Genomic DNA, 18,683 nt, shown 5'->3' with positions numbered 1-18,683 from the left:
TTCAACGCAAAAATCAGGAATTCGATTCTCCTCGGTGGACACAGCAGATAGACCGATGTGGCTTTGCTATAAAAAAACACACAGTTTGTGTTTTAGTGCAACTTCCTGAGGAATCTGTAAAGCAAAAACATTGAGTGTTTAGTTAAAAAACAACAACAAATTTTGGTGTTTAAAAGATGTATATTTCTAGTATCAAAATATATGTGTGAACTGTAAATGTGCAGAAATTAAACAGTGAGCTAGTAAGTATTGCTTAGAAGTTATTTCTTACAACGGAACCTATGGAACTATTGTCTGTTCAGTTTCGAAGACATCAACTCAGAAGCCCCCTAGTGGCACAACGGCGTGTCTGCGGACTTACAACGCTAAAAACCGGGTTTCGATACCCGTGGTGGTCAGAGCACAGATAGCCCATTGTGTAACTTTGTGCTTAATTCAAAACAACAACAATCAACTCAGAGAAGAATAATTTGAAAAATAGTAAGAATTATGAACGCGATATTTCTAAATGTCAACATTACTTTGAATATCACACACTATTATACATATCGTAGCTTACATAAAGGAACACAAAATCTGTGCAAAATCCACCACGGCTATCGGAACCCGATTTTTAGCGTTGTAAGTCCGCAGACATACTGATGTTTCACTTGGGGGGGCCTGGCATGGCCAAGCGCGTAAGGCGTGCAACTCGTAATCCGAGGGTCGCGGGTTCGCGCCCGCGTCGCGCTAAACATGCTCGCCCTCCCAGCCGTGGGGGCGTATAATGTTACGGCCAATCCCACTATTCGTTGGTAAAAGAGTAGCCCAAGAGTTGGCGGTGGGTGGTGATGACTAGCTGCCTTCCCTATAGTCTTACACTGCTAAATTAGGGACGGCTAGCACAGATAGCCCTCGAGTAGCTTTGTGAGAAATTCAAAACAAACAAACAATTCACTTGGGGGACCAATTAGATGCCCTTTTTCTAGTCCATCACTTCTAAATCAGGGACAATTAGTGCAAATTACATTCGACTAGCTTTGAGCGAAATTAAATAAGCAAACAAAATTACGCCTCTTTATAACGATGTCAAAAGTTATGTAACTATTAAGTAATATATAAATCCGCTCCAGAACTTTATCAGATCGCGTGGTTTCACCCAATTCACGATACCATCTGTAATGCTAATAACAACATTACTACTTTTTACGTTATTTAACATAAGTTAACTTGCCACGGTAATGTGCATTTTTTGTTAATATGTTGTGTATATAATTTTCATGTTATGCTACTCAAGTGGATACGCAGATAGTCATTCACAGTTTTCAACTAATAGTTTGTTTCTTTGAATTTCGCACAAAGCTTCTCGAGGGCTATCTGCGCTAGCGGCCCCTAATTTTGCAGTGTAGGACTAGAGGGAAGGCAGCTAGTCATCACCACCCACCGCCAACTCTTGGGCTACTCTTTTTACCAACGAATAATCACATTATAACACCCCCACGGCTGAAAGGGCGAGAATGTTTGGTGCGACAGGGATTCGAAACCACGATCCTCAAATTATGAGTCCAACGCCTTTACCCACCTGGCCATGCCAGGCTTCAACTAATAGATTAAACGGAAGATAACAACTCAACAGCACTGACAGCTAACGCTTGGGATGAACCTTTTCTGACTGAATAGTGGAATTTGAATATCACTTTTATAGCGCATCCATAGCAACAAAGTGTGGAGAGCATGTTATGTGGAAATGGGAGTAGAAGAGCTCTCGGATTCTCGATCAGGCTAAATCAACCAGCAAGTCACGCCTAACTATATTCTACACAAAAGTAATACTTATTTCTTTCTTTTTGTACGCAACAAGATAAATGGTGATAGTGAAACTTGGTTAAGTGAAACTGTCAACTTTCTTATTTAGAACTACAATAACAAGAGACACCTACACATTTATAAACCTTGGTCAACAAATGCTTCAAGAACTTATTACTGTTTATTTTTATCTGCAGCTTGTGAATTAAACACATTTTTTAGTCATCTTTTAGCGGTCAACAGACAGCGATAGCAAGAGTGTCTGGTTTACAACGGTGATTTGTCATGTCTTGTCTGTCAATAACCAGCCTGGAGCCAATATTAAGATGAGGAATAACAGCGGAGGTTTGTTTTGACATATCTTTCCCACTATCAAATATCACATGACCTAAGTGACCAGCGTGTGCTGATTTAATATTATTTACACAGCTATACTAATTACAAAATATATATTGGTTTATCTTCACAATCTCTGTGGTTTCGGCTTTACAGAGTGTAGAAAAAAAGAAAAGGAAAGAGAAATCGTGAGACAAGATATTAATCAGAGTTATGGGATAATCAGAACTTTAGATGTATATCAACTAAGGAGTGATTATCAGTGTTTCAAATGTATATGAAATGAAGCTAAGAAGTCAACTCATTTGATGTAAATAAAATACAGATAAGGTATAATCAGTATTTTGGATGTACATAAATTGGAGCTAAGGCTGAATCAGGATTTCAGATGTGTATCAACTGGAGTTAAGTTATAACCACTATTTCAGAATTTTCGTGCAAGCTCCTCAAGTGGATATGCAAATAGCCATTCATAGTTTTCAACTGATAGTTTGAAAGGAAGACAACTATTCAACAGCACTTACCACCAATGCTTTGGCTGTACTTATCTGATTAAATAGTAGAATTTGACTGTCACTCTTATAGCGCATGCGTATAAAGCTTACATTTGTTTCTTTCAGAAATTTCGTGCAAAGTTTTATCAAGCCGTAGCCGTCCCTAATTTTGAACTGATATACTATAGAGAACACAGCTAGTCAGTAGTACCCACCGCTGACTCTTGGGTTACTGTTGTTTCCTGGCCGAACAATGGGATCTCATCATGACGTTTATAACGCACCCATAGCCTCACAATGTAGTGGTACATTTTTGCAGCAAGGAGTCGCAAACAAGGAATCCTGAGATTTACAGTCCAAGCACGCCGAATAAAGCTCAAAATGTTAATTCTGTTTGTTAACAGAAATAAAGGAATTTTGGTTGGCTATGTTAGCGTAATCAGGGAACACCAAAGAACATGATGAAACTGATTGACTCTTGATTGAAGGTCAAAACGTTGTTCGCTCCTCCACGTAAAAAGTTTTCTCAACCCAAACGAGCCGTTTTTACATATATATGATTGACTCTTGTTGCTTTCAAATTTGGAATATAAATGTTAATATGGAAAGCGACATTTAGAAGGATCTAAGTCCTATAGTTCGTCACCAGGAGTAATTATAGTAGGAAAATTGTTATTTTTCAAGGCAGCATTTTATGTTTACCTTGTGCTCCCTATGTTTTTGAACGTATCATTCATTTCGTTATGACCAAAAGTTTATTTCGTAGCAAAGTAATATTGGGTTGTCTGCTCTGTACACCGCAAACAATTGAACCTCAGAGTATAGCGTTACACGTCCCGAAACTTCCAGGCATTGAACCAGGGGACACGGATAAAGTGTTTGTTTGTTTGAAATTAAGCACAAAGGGCTGTGTGTGCTCTATCGTTCACTGGTATCGAAAACCGGTTTCTAGTGTTATAAATCTGCAGAAATACTGTTTTGTCACTGGAAGAGCAGTGTTTGTTTTATGGTAAAGTCACATTGAATTATGTGCTGTGTCCACCACAGGGAATAGAACCCTATATTTTAACTTTGCAAATCTGTAAACTTACTTCTGTCTCACAAGAAGACGCGCTCAAAAGATTGTTTGTTTGAATTTCGCACAAAGCTACACAAGGGCTATCTGCATTAGCTGTCATTAATTTAGCAGCGTAAGATTAGAGGAAACGTAGCTTGCACCAACTCTTGGGCTACTCTTTAATCAACCATCACATAATAACGTACCCAAGGATGTTTGGTGTGACAGGGAATCGAACCCACGATCCTTAGATTACGAACGAACGAACGCCCTAACCACCTGGCCATGCCGGGCCTCGCCTCATAAATAAACAGTAACTATATTAAAACATACCACCTAGTGTTGAATATTGCTCCACACTTAACAACTGACAACAAAATTTCTTAACCCAGTATACTAACTATCTATATTTTAGAAATGACAACACACACTCACATATTAATACAGTTTCCGCGATACTAATTTAAACCTAACAAATAAACACGAGATAGGTTGAAACAAACACAATTTAGTGTGTGTGTTGGTTCAATTTCACACCCGTTTATGGGAATGTGGTTAGGGTGTCGGATTGTTGTTCTAAGAGTGCGTAATTCGCGTCCTATCATCGCGAAACCGTGCTTCACAATTTGGGTGCGTTATAAAAGTGACCGTCAAACTACATTATTCGATTGCAGTAGCTCATTGTCTGTAACACAGTTTTACACCTGATGATTAACTATAATACACTAAAAAAAGAATTATTTTTTATATTGTGGACAAGCTAGTGACATTTACAGTTTGGACTGGTTTTGAGTAAATTCGGCCATACACATTAATTAATTAGAAGCTGTTACTTTTATCTTAATTATACTTAGCTATCTCTAAGTTTGAATTACTTGAACTGTAACATTTTAAGTCGCTTTATTATTTTTATACGTTAGAATAACTAACAAGTAACAATGGTAATAATGTTGTTTTTCGTTTTCTTACCATCTATGATACAAAGTACAACTTTACACTGCAACGTAAGTCTCGCCATTTAATTTTGAATATTCACCAATAGATGTCAGCACGTATATAATACACTGTGTACAAACTTTCTTACATAGATCATTACAGGTTTCTACTGTGTCGGTCTTGTATTGGTATATCGTGACGGCTATCGTTTTCAGTAAATTATCTTTTATGCATTGTATCTTTCATTGTCAGAATTAATACTGTTATTGACATCCATTATTTTTCCTTTTATCCACTAATAATTTAATGGGGTAAATGATGTAATTATTTGTTCACGTTATTCCAATGAGCAGATGAATATTACTACTCTCTTGAGATTACATTGTACTAGAGGGTCTAAAACTTCCTTCTTTTTGTTTGTTTTCGGAATTTCGCACAAAGCTACTCGAGGGCTATCTGTGCTAGCCGTCCCTAATTTAGCAGTGTAAGACTAGAGGGAAGGTAGCTAGTCATCACCACCCACCGCCAACTCTTGGGCTACTCTTTTACCAACGAAAAGTGGGATTGACCGTCACATTATAACGCCCCCACGGCTGGGAGGGCGAGCATGTTTGGCGCGACTCGGGCGCGAACCCGCGATCCTCAGATTACGCCTTAACGCGCTTGGCCATGCCAGGCACCTAAAACTTCCTCCGTGTTAAAACCCTAAGGCAATAACAGGTCAAAAAATCTTATAATTGATACATGGCGCCGTCTCACACAAAATTTGTATTCAATTAGAATAATATATATATATATATATATGTACACTGAAGAACATTTCTGTTGTTATTTTCGTAGTAAAGTTCTAAATTTACTCCCTCTATGATCTGAATAAGGTATTAGTGAATCGTTATTCCCCTTTTGTTTGTTGTATTTTTCAGGAGATTTGGTGTTTACAGTTGAAGTGAAATGTTTATAGATGGAAATACACAGCTTGCAAAACCATGGAGTTAATTATTTTGTTGCATTTTTCAGAAGATTTGGTGTTTACAGATGAAGTGGAATTTTTACAGGTGGAAGTGAACACCTTGCAAAACCAAGTATTTAACCTGTTTGTTTTATTATTCAGGAGATCTGATGTTTGTAGATGAAGTGGAGTTTGTACAGGTGGAAGTGAACAGCTTGCAAAACCAAGTATTTAACCTGTTTGTTTTATTATTCAGGAGATCTGATGTTTGTAGATGAAGTGGAATTTGTACAGGTGGAAGTGAACAGCTTGCAAAACCAAGTATTTAACCTGTTTGTTTTATTATTCCGGAGATCTGATGTTTGCAGATGAAATGGAATTTTTACAGGTGGAAGTGAACAGCTTGCAAAACCAAGTATTTAACCTGTTTGTTTTATTATTCCGGAGATCTGATGTTTGCAGATGAAATGGAATTTTTACAGGTGGAAGTGAACAGCTTGCAAAACCAAGAAGTTATTTTTTTTTTGCATTTTTAGGAGATTTGCTGTTTACAGATGAAGTTGAATGTTTACAGAAGGAAGTCAACAGCTTGCAAAACCAAGGAATCAATAAGATAATTGCTTTGGGACATGCTGGGTTTGGCAAAGACAAGGAAATTGCTCAAAAAGTGGCAGGTGTGGATGTAGTAGTTGGAGGCCATACAAACACGTTTCTCTACTCTGGTAAGTTAAAGGTTCTAATCACCTCATGAATGGAGGTTGAAATGTCGAGTGGAAGTGGGTATGACAGACTGCGAGCCTACGAACACGTTTCGTTATTCTGGATAAGTATAGATACTAATCTCTGTTATGAACAGATGTGATAGTTGGTAGAAGTACTACTGTGAGTTATCATGGGACCCTGAAATGATTGGTATCTGCCCCATCCTCTCCATAAGTTTCACCCTCCCTCACACACCTAGAAAAGTAAATGAATACGGTACTACATTAATCTGACTTTATGGTATACCCATCGCCCAATCAGGGCACAGTCTTACGACATGAAAACATTATACGATCACATGACGATCAAACAAAGTAGCAGCTTCACTGATCATTAGGTACTGTTAAACATTATTTATTTATTAGAATAAAATACTGTCTTTAATCATCTTTATAAAGCTGTAGCCTCTTGTTGTGAAATTAAACTGTGATTTACATATCAAAAGTGTGTAGCAAAACTGGTCTTATTTGTTGTGGCTTTACAGAGTAGGATCGCTAGAAGTTTAGTCCAAAATCGCCCCAAATATTCAAATCGTGTCCCTATTGAGTCTAAACGTATTCAGTGAATATTCGATTACCAACAAAATAAGAGTAATAAAACCAGAACTGAATAATTTTTCTTAGCTGGAAACAGAACTACTGTATAATCATTCTGAAATTAAAAACAACAACAATAGTAGGTAATAAGTCAATGAAACACTGAATTGGATTCTTCATTGTAGGCAGCTGTGGTGCCATATATACACAAGTGTAGAACACTACATTATAGGATAATGTAATACAATGCAATGTAGTGCATTATAAACGAATAAAGCTGTAGTTTTTAACAAATTTTATACATTTTATGGTTAAAATGACGCGTTGGTTTCGTTAATTTCTTTTTGTGTTTTTTGTTTTATTTCCAAGAGTGTTTCATTGTTCATTTTTAACAATGAAAGACATGAGAAAAACAAGCAACTGAAGTCTATTTTTAGGTATCATTATATGTTACCTGACGTTTTAAAAAGTTAAAAACCAAATGTCACAATGGTGAAAAACCTATGAGTATCAGATACATTATTCATGAATGTTTTATGCAAAACTAAACATTTCTAGTTAAAGACACAGTGTTGTAAACAAGTCATATCAGACTTTTGTATAATTAAACAAAATTTTTAACCGTTAAATTAATTTATATTTTTGTCAGCTATGGGGCTCAGGTAATGTCAACAACACAAACACTCAGTTAATTAATTGTGTGAGTTAAAAGTCACTTTATGGACTTCTGTCTGGTAAAATTCACAATGAGAGCTAAGACTGCAGGAATTATTACTGAGCATTACATGCATGCTCAAAAGGCCTGTAGGACGATATACCCGTACCAAAAGACTACAATAAAATTTTATCCCTATGGTTAAAAGGTTTATAAACATTATCTAGTCTAGAGTTTGATAAAGATTAACAGTTTTCAAAAAAATCACTGTTGCTTTATTTAAAACGTAGTTTTCAATTATTTCCTTTATATCACCCTTTATTTACTTCAATTTTACTTGAAAAAGCTTTACAATGTTTATTGTATATAATTGTTTAATAAAAATATATCATTTTTTTATGCATGGAGATAATGTACTGTTATACTCTATAGGCATGAGGGTATTGTCCTCGAAAGTTAATGTCCATGGAGGCCCGGCATGGCCAGGTGGTTAAAGCTCTCGACTCGTAATCTGAGGGTTGCGGGTTCGAATCCCCGTCACACCAAATATGCGCGCCATTTCAGCCGTGGGAGTGTTATAATGTGACGGTCAATACCACTAAGAGTTGGTAAAAGAGTAGCCCAAGAGTTGGCGATGACTAACTGCCTCCCATCTAGACGTACACTGCTAAGTTAAGGACGGCTAGTCCAGATAGCCATTGAGTAGCTGAAAAATCGAGTATGTTTGGAGTAACGAAGATTCGGACTCGTGACCCTCAGATTACGAGTCGAGTGTCTTATCTACCTAGCCATGCTGATTAATTATTAAATAATGATAAACAACTACATTGAACTGAGCTGTAAGTTACAGTCATTGTGAACAGTAAAGTTCGGCTCGAAACAAATATTTACATCAATCTGAACAAATCATGAATAATAAACATCAATAAAAATCTATATCGTTACGTTAAAAATGCCTGCATTTATTTTCAAAATAACGCCTTTTTCTTTTGTTGACATTACGATTGTATGAAAATGACCAAGCGTGTATTAACTTTCATATAATGTTTTAAACATACGTAAACCCCAAAAACCCATTTGCATTAATCTGTGAAAAAATATTCAATGTGTGTTTGTTTCAAGCGTAAAGCTACGCTATGGGCTGTGTGGCCAAAACAAGGATCGAACTTCGAATTTTAGTGTTAGAAGTCCCTGGACTTCATCGTTTCTTCATGGCTGCTATACTGAAACGTATGAAGTTGCCTATAGGCACGGCTAAAATCCCGTAAAAAATATTTGAGTATAAACATTAAGTTACACTACCTCTAAGGATAAGCCTGAAATAACCGGATTTACTACAGTAACTGGAGACCATAAAAATAGGTTTTATTACTACAGTAACTGGGACAGCGGTAAGTCTTCAAATTTACAAAGCCAAAATAAGGGGTTCAATTCCTCTCGATGGACACAATAGATAATCCAATGTGGCTTTGCTGTAACACACACAACTAGAGACTGTGAAAAGTCTCTAGTTCATTTGTAATTTAACATATACTAACTTTATGCATAAGAGAGAAGTATTTCAGAGAACAAATAAAAATTGAATCTCTGAAAATTTCTAATATTTAGGTGAAATCATCTTTATCGAAAAATTTGACTCATTTTGTATCTTTACATCAAACAAGGATACCTAATATCGTATACGGTGTTAAGCTGGTAATGACATTCCACACATATAATTATACATGATATGTGCAATATATATTGCAGTTGATAAGTTATTCCTTAACTTCTTACTTTGGAATAGTTATAGATCTGTCCAAGTAAAATATTCAATACATGACAGGTAATCCACCCTCGTCAGAAGAAGCGGAAGATACCTACCCGGTAGTAGTGGAAAACCTGAGTGGTAATAAGGCTTTAGTCGTTCAAGATTATGCATTTGGAAAGTACCTCGGGTACCTTGAGGTGGGCTTCGATAATAAAGGTCGTGTGATGTCATGGAATGGGAACCCTATTCTTCTTGATAATGAAGTAGAAGAAGGTAGGTTAAGCATAATTAATAGAGAAAGAGGTTACTGATAAACACTTTAGATGCAACTGTCTCTTATCATACATTATTACTTTAAAACTGGACTTGTTTCACAAAAAAAATGTAAAAACTCTGAGCCTTTCAATGTTTTTAGTGCCATCTATTGATTGTATGTAATTATATTTAACATCGTAAACTGTGCAATGCTATAAAAATCGTGATAAAAAATCTTAATAACATAAGTATCAAATGTATCGAATTTTAAGGAAAGCGTCAAGGTTTAGAATAGTGTTTCTAAAGAAGATCACCTTGGAAACTGTCCTCGATTAAGCAAAATTGAAGTGCGAAATATCCTTGTGTATACGTTCTGCAACATACTTCACAGTATATTATTTTAACGGACATTTTTAAACTTTCATCATTAACCCATATTACTTATTTCTGTTTTTTGTATCAGTTTCATAACACCTTGAACTGAATATAAAATTATGTAATGTTGTTAAGACAATATTTTTAAGACCTACTTATACAACAATTAAAACCAAAATGAAACCAATATAAAAGAACATCTTTATACCTATACTAATTAATAACCTAACATCTAACTGTAACTCCCCTTACAGTCCCGCACTTTTTATACTCTTGTCCGTAAGACATGGCAAGGGTTAGTTGTCAACTCTGTTAATCTGAAGACGACCTATCCTAACGTTGTTATCTGCTTATCATACCAGCCGTTTTGAGATACAAGATTTTCAAATTTGTTAAAATTGGACATTTCTTATATCTAAACATTACCATTTCCCCTGAGATATATCCTGGGATATATCCTGTAACTTCTGTAGTATCTAGAAAAGTGTTGTATTTTTAAGAATAAATTATAATGATGTAAATGTATACAAATTAGCATGCTTTGAAGTAACTTAAGAAATCCAACTTTTTAAATTTTTTCTAGAAAAATAGCAAAACAGTGCTTATATAGTTAGGATATTTCCATGAGCAGTCGTCTTACTATACGTGATATAATCTAATGTATGTTATTTTCTCCTATCTTCACTTGTTTCTTTCAATATAAATATTAAAGTGTCATTACAATGGTTTTTGTCACTATATGATATGCTTAAATGTAATTATCGGTACAGTTATATGTAAAGAAGTGCCGAAACGCGAAATCTACTGTATGATCGTATAGAGTGGGATTCTTCGAAATATTCATTCTAATCCCATTATACCTCTGTATATCTTGTGTTTTCTCCACAATTAATCGTGTTTTTTTGTTTAGTTAATTTCCTTAAAAACTATTGAATTGTTTCGTTTTAGTTGCCTTGTTTTTCATTGCAAATAATATCTACTTTACTTGAGTGAATATTGCACGTCTATGTTAAAAGTGTCAATGACTGTGATATCAATTTCTGGTCAAGTAAGTGATATCTGTAAGTTACAATAGCCTATACTGAATTGGTGAATGGATTGTCAGCATTCATCCCTCTCTAGATGAATATTTGCTGAACAAAACAAAACTTTGAACAATACTCTTGCATGAAACTCGTATTTTTCAGAGTTCTACTTGTTATTCAAAGTGTTAGGTCCGTAATAAAGATTCATTTAACTTTTATTCAAATGTGTCCAATCTATTTATTTTTATATCGTTTAAAACTCAGTCGAGTTTTCAAATTCAGATCAATATAAAAATATTCTGTTTGATGCTCTTGATATTAAACAGGCCTATCTGTTATTTGCATGAGATTCGGTTTTTCTGAGAATAACATAAATAAGAAGGAAGAATAAATTTTGATGCCTTAACCACATAATTTATTGAAGAGTTTTATATTTTGTTATTGTACATACTGTTCCTCATTTGATACTTTGAGTTAAACAGTTGTAAAAAATGCTTTTAATGAAAAAATTTACATCCTGAATGTATAGATATTCACGACCATGAGGGAGAGTTTACAACTAAAAAAAATAAAGAAAGTGGGAGAATATATAGAGAAGTGTTGGGTCTAGGAGAAATCCTCTTCTAGAAATAGGTCTTTTGCCCATGCTGTCAAGGCCCACGACATTGATCAGCCAAACACTGCTGACTCAGGAAAATCTGATGTTGTCTGAAGCACCTATGATGGTCGATTGAATCTTCCTTTCAAGGATAAATCTCAGCACAAAGGAAGTGAGGATGACTAAGGGTTGTTGATGTAGACTGCACCCAGCTAGTCTAAGACCACTCAAAGAGGTCTCCATTGAATATCCAGGCTATACTTAGCTGAAGTACCACAGTTTCTTCTCTTGTCTAGGCCACAGACAATCAGTAAAGAAGGAAAATTACACAAAGATTATAATAATAAAAAACAATGACATAGTAACAAAGGATTTGATTTGGATCTTAGGAATTGGTGTTAACTGAAAACAAGTGAATTTTGAAACGTCAAGCCAAGAGATAGGTCCCATCAAAAGATACACTGTCAACATCCAGAGATAGTATCACACGTGATCTTACTTCCAGTGGAGCAATTTATCTTAAAAACACCAGTCACCAACACTACCACAGCTATCCAGAAGAACCAGCTCACTCACCAGACTTTGCCACCACCACCCCTTCATTGGGAGTTCCAGATGAATTAAAATTTTTCAACTTTAGCGATGGGGCTTTGACAGTAAGAAAACCGGGGAACACGTATATGGTAGGTTAACACAAAACATCACCAGTCAAAAGACCTCCAAAAGTAAACCCAGGGAATTTCAAGATTGGATCTTCCTACTAAGCCCTCAAAAGTTATCTTGATCCAGCCCATGTTAAAATGTATTCTAGTGCTGGAAATTGAATTTCAGAAGATGGTTGCCAAACGGATAGATTCTTAAGCCCTATAAATCCAGAAAGAAGATTTACTGAGACAGGGGGGCAACCTCTCCAAAACATTATGAAAAAAAATTGAAGTTCCTGTAGACCAGGCTGACAGAGAAAGAGAGCTCTCTTAAAGGCCCAAGATGGTTTGAAGTTTTTGGAAGCATACAACCACGAAACAACTGTGGTCCTGAAGAATCTGCTGGCAGGGTTAATGTAATGGGAAACAAAACCTCAACTGACTTTATATAAATGTATATTTTATTAATATATTATTCTCCAAGTGATATTTTTGGTATGTGTCGTTTTATATAAGGTTTTATTTTTTACATACATAAGTGTATGCCGGAGATAAAGCTTTTAACAGTTTCATTTGTTGTGAATTTTGTGTACTGAACTATTTTATAGGTTTTGTATTTTAAGAAAAGTGCCCACTGTCCTTTGTACAAGTGAGTATGAATGGAAAACAAAGATTGATCAGTTTTGTATGTGTTTGTGTTATTTTGAATTTAATAGGTGTGTTATATGTGTAAATACTTATTTTGTTTTGCATTTTTGTGATAATGTGCCCTAACTCTCTCACACATGTGCGAATCTATTAAAGAATATAAATGGAAAGGTTACATATATATATTATATAGCGTTATTTTATTTAATAAAGTTCCTCTGATTGTTCTTTGTCATACCTATGTTTTTTATGCATCTGCATGTATGCAAAAAAAAAGATCAAAGCTTTTCATTTTTTACAAGAAGTATTCCACCTATGTGTTTTAAAGTATGTTTATTTTTCATATGTCATCAGTTTGTTTGCTTGTATTTATTGAGAATGGGAGTTTTCATAACTTAAAACTCAATTTTATCATTCATTGAAAAAGGTCATGTTTATACTAAATGATTTTTAAACTTATTAAAATTCTGCTTTTTTCAGGATTTTATTTTTCATCTGTTTATATAAATATATATTTTTAGGATCCACAATACATTTTTTATATCTCTTGTTTTTTTTGTTAAATATTTTCATTATTAAGTATAGTATGTTTCACTGCTCTCTACTAAAGGGGATAAATTATCTTTTTAAGAATTTTTTGTTAATGTGTATTTTTTATTGGCATAGTTTGTTGGACATTATAAAAGGAGTTGGTAATCTTTGTCAAAGTTTTTTTTTGAAATGTAATTCTGTCATTAAAAGATATTTTTACATTTATGTAACTCTGTACTTCAATGTTGCTTTTCTTTGTATGTATCATGATACAGGCTATTTTGTGTTAAAGAGGTTTGTTGAGTTCATTATTATACGTGTATAAATAAATATTATTTAAGCTTTTTAAACATGTTTTATTATATTTTAGTACATATATGTGCATATATCTCATTTAATCGTTTTAAGAAGACAATTTTTCGTTGTATTTTCTGTTATTATCTACAAATTATGAAACACAAATAAATAATTTTTGCAATATATTATGTCTGTACTCTTCGATTGTAACTAAACGGCTTTTATTTTGTATTTTATCAAATATTATTAAAGCAGCAGCTCAATATCGTTATATTTTATAAGTCAATGTGCAGAAACCTGGCGTTATTAGCAGAATTAAATTTAAAGTTGTTTTAATTATTTTTGTTAATAGATCCATCAATTTTAAAAGCACTTGCTCCCTACACAAAAGAAGTAATAGAGAAAGGGAGGAAAACAGTGGGACACACTAAAGTTTTACTGAGGGGAGACAGAAAAGTGTGCAGGATGAAGGAGTGTAACCTAGGAAACTTCCTAGCTGATGCTGCTGTCCACCAGTATATCAATGCCCCTACCGGAGATAAATGGAGCAGGGTGGCTATTGGAGTATGGAATTCTGGAGCAATCAGAGCATCCATCGACGAAATAATCAATCAAGGTAAAGTTTGAAAATTATATATGTTTATCGCTGCGTCACAAGCACGACTAATCGAATTGTTCTCTTGCCTGGAGGTTCGCTGATGGGTTGCTGATGTGTTGTCGTGTGAATACTTATAAACGTTATTTTTTTAACTAAATGCGCAGTATTAGATCACATATTAGATCATTAAGCTATGTGAAATTAATGTTAGCATGATTCAGAAAATAAACAATATCAGAGATTGTTCTCTCGCGTATATTGTAGAAACTTCAGTATATAAATAGATAGACTGGTACTAAATATACAGATATATTTTTTCCATGACAAACACTGTTATCTGTAAACAAAACTGGCATTTTAAATAACTTCCTTTCTTGTATGTGTTGAGCTTCTCATTTCAATATGGGCCCGGCATCGCCACGTGGTTAAGACACTCGACTCGTAATCCGAGAGTCGCGGGTTCGAATCTCCGTCACACCAAACATGCTCGCCCTTTCAGCCGTGTGGCGTTAAAATGTTACGGTTTATTCCACTATTCGTTGTTAAAAGTGTAGCCCAAGAGTTGGCGGTGGGTGGTAATGACTAGCTGTCTTTCCTCTAATCTTACACTGCTAAATTAGGGACGGCTAGCGCAGATAGCCCTCGAGTAGCTTTGCGCGAAATTCAAAAACAAATTAGCTATGTGCAGATAGCCTTCGGGTAGTTTTGCGCGAAATTTATAAACAATCAGGGAAACTTGGAACGCTGTTTGCAAACGACATCGTGTGAATTAAACAGTCCTTTCACCTTACCGAACAGTCACTGCACATCAAAAGGTGAAAATTTAGACATATATTTAAGCTTTCAAAGTTGGGAAGCATCGGCTAGCTTATCCTATGTTGTGTCCATATCTTTTCCAGAGTTCGAATTATGTAAGAGGCGTTTCGTATACGTCATCTGTCACAAAGATCTAAAGAAAAATCAGTAAAAAATACTTGTAACAGTCTTCTGCTGCGTTAACAACTTAGTGATCCACAGTCATGAACGATGGTTAGGCTTTACGTGTTAGACATATTTCACTTTAGGGTATATTGAAAATTAACATAAGTAGATCATTTCTTGTATAAATTCCATGGAATTAACATTTTTATTTGATCTTAAAATGAAGTAAAGCTTCAATTTCTTAAACTCAGACTTAAGATGTACACTTTTTCGTTACATTACTTTACACGTTACGTGAATATTTCCCAGCTAATATTATCGGTGCTGACTAACAGCGTTGCCCAGGTTTTCAAGGAGAAAAAAAAAAACTCTCTGTTTTCCCATTCCATATAGATAAAAATATTTTGTTAATTTATGAAAAAACAACAACTAAAAACCTTAGGTTTGATTTTGGAAATGAACTACGAACCTGTTTACGAACGATGTTTTTTATTTTCTCTTCACTGGCAAGGGGAAATAGGCCCTTGTGAAGAAATCATCATTAACCTGTTGACTGCCAAGTATTTCAGCTGCTACAATACAACTATAATGCTTCTTCATTTTGTAACTTTTTTCGTGACGCCGTTTTGGATCGAAAGTGAAACAATTTGTAAGTAGGTCAAATGCATGCATGGTGCTGACGTCTAGCGTTGAAGTTAGGTATTATTGTGGACGAATTAACTCGTCCGTGGCACTGTGTTACTGATCGGCTTGGACGAGTTATCTAGTCTACGGCAATGAACAGGTTAAACCCAACAGGACGACCTAAACGTGGCGTATCACTTAAGCTGTAATCACCCGATTCTGAAACTTCTGAAACCACCTTTGACATTTTCTTTCATTGAGAGACTCCGCGCCATAAACACCTTGAATGTTTTGTGTAGTTTCTGCTGCACTATTGCCTTTTTTAAACTCATAAAGTATTACATGTCTAATGTGCTCCTCAGACACATCCATCTTCATGAGGGTTTATTTGGTTAATGATCTGAATAGGAGGAGCCAGGTTAGTTTCTTTTATCTGTCTAAACATTTTCATACACGTCCAACTACATATTTTAGTCATTAAAGCCTTCTACAAAGACAGAAATGATGATGAACTTTCTGTATTAAATTTTTGGACATTACTTATGGGATGACCTGATAATCATCAATACGGACCACTTCTAATTGTTACACTTTATATCACTAAGAAATGTGTAGATATTACTTTTATATTTTTAGGATGTCAGATATATCTGCCGTTAGCTCTTGAATATGTTTTATATAGTCTTATTTCCGTTTACTTGTTAGGTAAAGTCACTATGGAAGACGTACTCTCCGTATCACCATATAGAAATACCATCGACATCGTAGACTTGTACGGGCGTGATTTAATTACCTTGCTAGAACATTCGGTTTCCGATTACGACGTAAAAGCAGAGGATCCTCCAGGTCGATTTTTACAAATTTCAGGTGTTGGTTGTTTGTGAACAGAATTTTATTATTTTTATCTACGTATTTACCTGTGTTGTTAATTGTATTTTTTATTATTTATATATATATTGTACTGAATGTTTTAATTATTTTTTTAAATAAAAGAAATGTGATGCTTAAATTTCATAGTAGTAGACTTCTAAACTCCTTTTTACCTGAAAAAATTAAATCATCGCCGAACATGCTTGCCTTTTCAGTCGTGTGGTGTTATAAAGTGACAGGCAATCTCTCTATTATTAGTTGGTACAAAATAGCCAAAGAGTTGGTGATTGTTGAGGTTGAATAATTGGCATCCTTCTCGTCTATCATTTCAAAATAATGGGTCGCTAGCAAAGATAATTTTCTGGTAACTTTATTCGAAATTCTATAAACATAATAACTAACTGTGGAACAGTTTATGAACATGCACACATAAGTTGCCTTAAAATTTCTTCAAACATTTAATATTGTGTTGCTTGTTATTAATTTGCTGAAATTACTTTTTTATTTTGTTTATAAGGAATAAGAGTGACGTATGACGTACACAGATCCCCCGGAACCAGAGTGGTGGATTTAAAAGTGAAGTGTACAAGTTGCCGCATTCCCCGATATTTGCCTGTGAACGAGAGTGAAATATACAGTGTTGTCATGCCGACCTACTTAACAAAGGGAGGAGATGGCTATGCCTTTATTCCACGTAAAGCAGTAAAACTTTACAACACAGGTTATTACTACGACAGTCAATTCTGTAACAGCTTAAGTCTCGTTCCTCGAAAAAAAATTTCCTCAAATTAATTGACTTTTTTTTAACCTGAAAGTTTAAATTTTACATAACAATTCACATCACTGATGATTTTTACCACCAGAAAACACTCAGTGATATAAAACATTAAAAAAAATGTAATGTAAGGGTTTCGTCTGTGAAAATTAAGATGGTATATATATTTGAGGCAAAACAATGATTTATATTTATTAAAATACCAATTACATATGTTATCATTATGGATGAAAGGTAATATTTTTAAGCATGATTATTTACTTGATATATCTTAAGACTATTTATGTACTGTTATTTAATCGAAGGTTTAGCAGGAATATTTCAATATACGAAAGGTTTTCCGATTTCTATTCTTATGCCTACAATTATTTCCGCCAGGGGACCTTGACTCGGACTTGCTTGTAAAATATATTCAGAAGACTACTCCAGTGACACAAGGCCTTGAAGACAGGATTACATTCCGATCAAAAGGGAAAGACTGTAATGCCACGAGCAGATTAATCAACAGTTTTTTTCTTTCAACCCTTCTACTTCTTTTTCTTAAAGAAATGTAAAAACTGTATACTGTGTTTAAAAATAAATATTGATAGTTTTATGCTTAGAATTTTACTAGGGTTATTAAAAAGAAATATTGCACATTTGTTTTATTACAGTCGAAATAAACAACAACCAATGGCCTACTCTTTGTGGCAAGTAATACAATTACGAAAATAATTTATATAATTATATCCCCTCTGAGCGTCTTTACAGTACGATTTTAAGAATTATTGCAACACTTAAAACACCTTTAAATCAATAATTTTTTTCTCTGTAAGTTTTTATCTCTTTAACAAAGAGAGATATATATTTTAATTATGAGGATGTCAAACATTTTTACCACCTACTTGTAATATATCTTGTATATTATCGAATAAATTTATTATGAATTCAGATGAAAATGTCTTTTCAATTTTTCTGATCGATTCCATTGGATATTCAACAGGACTTCACTGTATTAAATGACTAAATATCCGAATTATACATGAAAAAATAAATTAATACGCATTTCACAAGTTTAAGAAATATCGAACATCTCTCTAAAAAGAAAAGCTTTGTTATTATAAAGATAGTTATCAAACGTCATTTATTATAATTTTATAACATTTTAAAATATATATACATGTAACTGCACTTGCAAGTTGAATCGTTACGTTGTATCCGTGTGCAAAAACTTTCATGCTTTTATATTTTTTTCTTGGTACTGACTTCAGATGGCGTGAGAT

At 34.4% G+C, this 18,683-nt stretch overlaps 1 protein-coding gene across 1 annotated transcript in view; it reads left to right on the top strand.

Moving 5' to 3' along the window:
* LOC143258585 (snake venom 5'-nucleotidase-like) overlaps positions 1–18,359 on the top strand; it is a 71,562-nt gene extending 53,203 nt beyond the window's left edge. The window contains exons 4-9 of the mRNA XM_076517770.1: positions 6,094–6,279; positions 9,336–9,533; positions 13,986–14,249; positions 16,482–16,643; positions 17,164–17,367; positions 17,800–18,359. Of these exons, the coding sequence (XP_076373885.1) occupies positions 6,094–6,279; positions 9,336–9,533; positions 13,986–14,249; positions 16,482–16,643; positions 17,164–17,367; positions 17,800–17,975 (1,190 nt within the window). The 3' untranslated portion in view covers positions 17,976–18,359. The remainder of the gene's footprint in view (positions 1–6,093; positions 6,280–9,335; positions 9,534–13,985; positions 14,250–16,481; positions 16,644–17,163; positions 17,368–17,799) is intronic.
* The last annotated feature ends 324 nt before the right edge of the window (positions 18,360–18,683 follow it).

The sequence above is a fragment of the Tachypleus tridentatus genome, chromosome 8 (genome assembly GCF_004210375.1).
Source record: "Tachypleus tridentatus isolate NWPU-2018 chromosome 8, ASM421037v1, whole genome shotgun sequence".
Classification (NCBI taxonomy): Eukaryota; Metazoa; Arthropoda; class Merostomata; order Xiphosura; family Limulidae; genus Tachypleus; species Tachypleus tridentatus.
The sequence above is the reverse complement of the archived record's forward strand: the minus strand, read 5'-3'. Positions and strand labels throughout refer to the sequence as shown.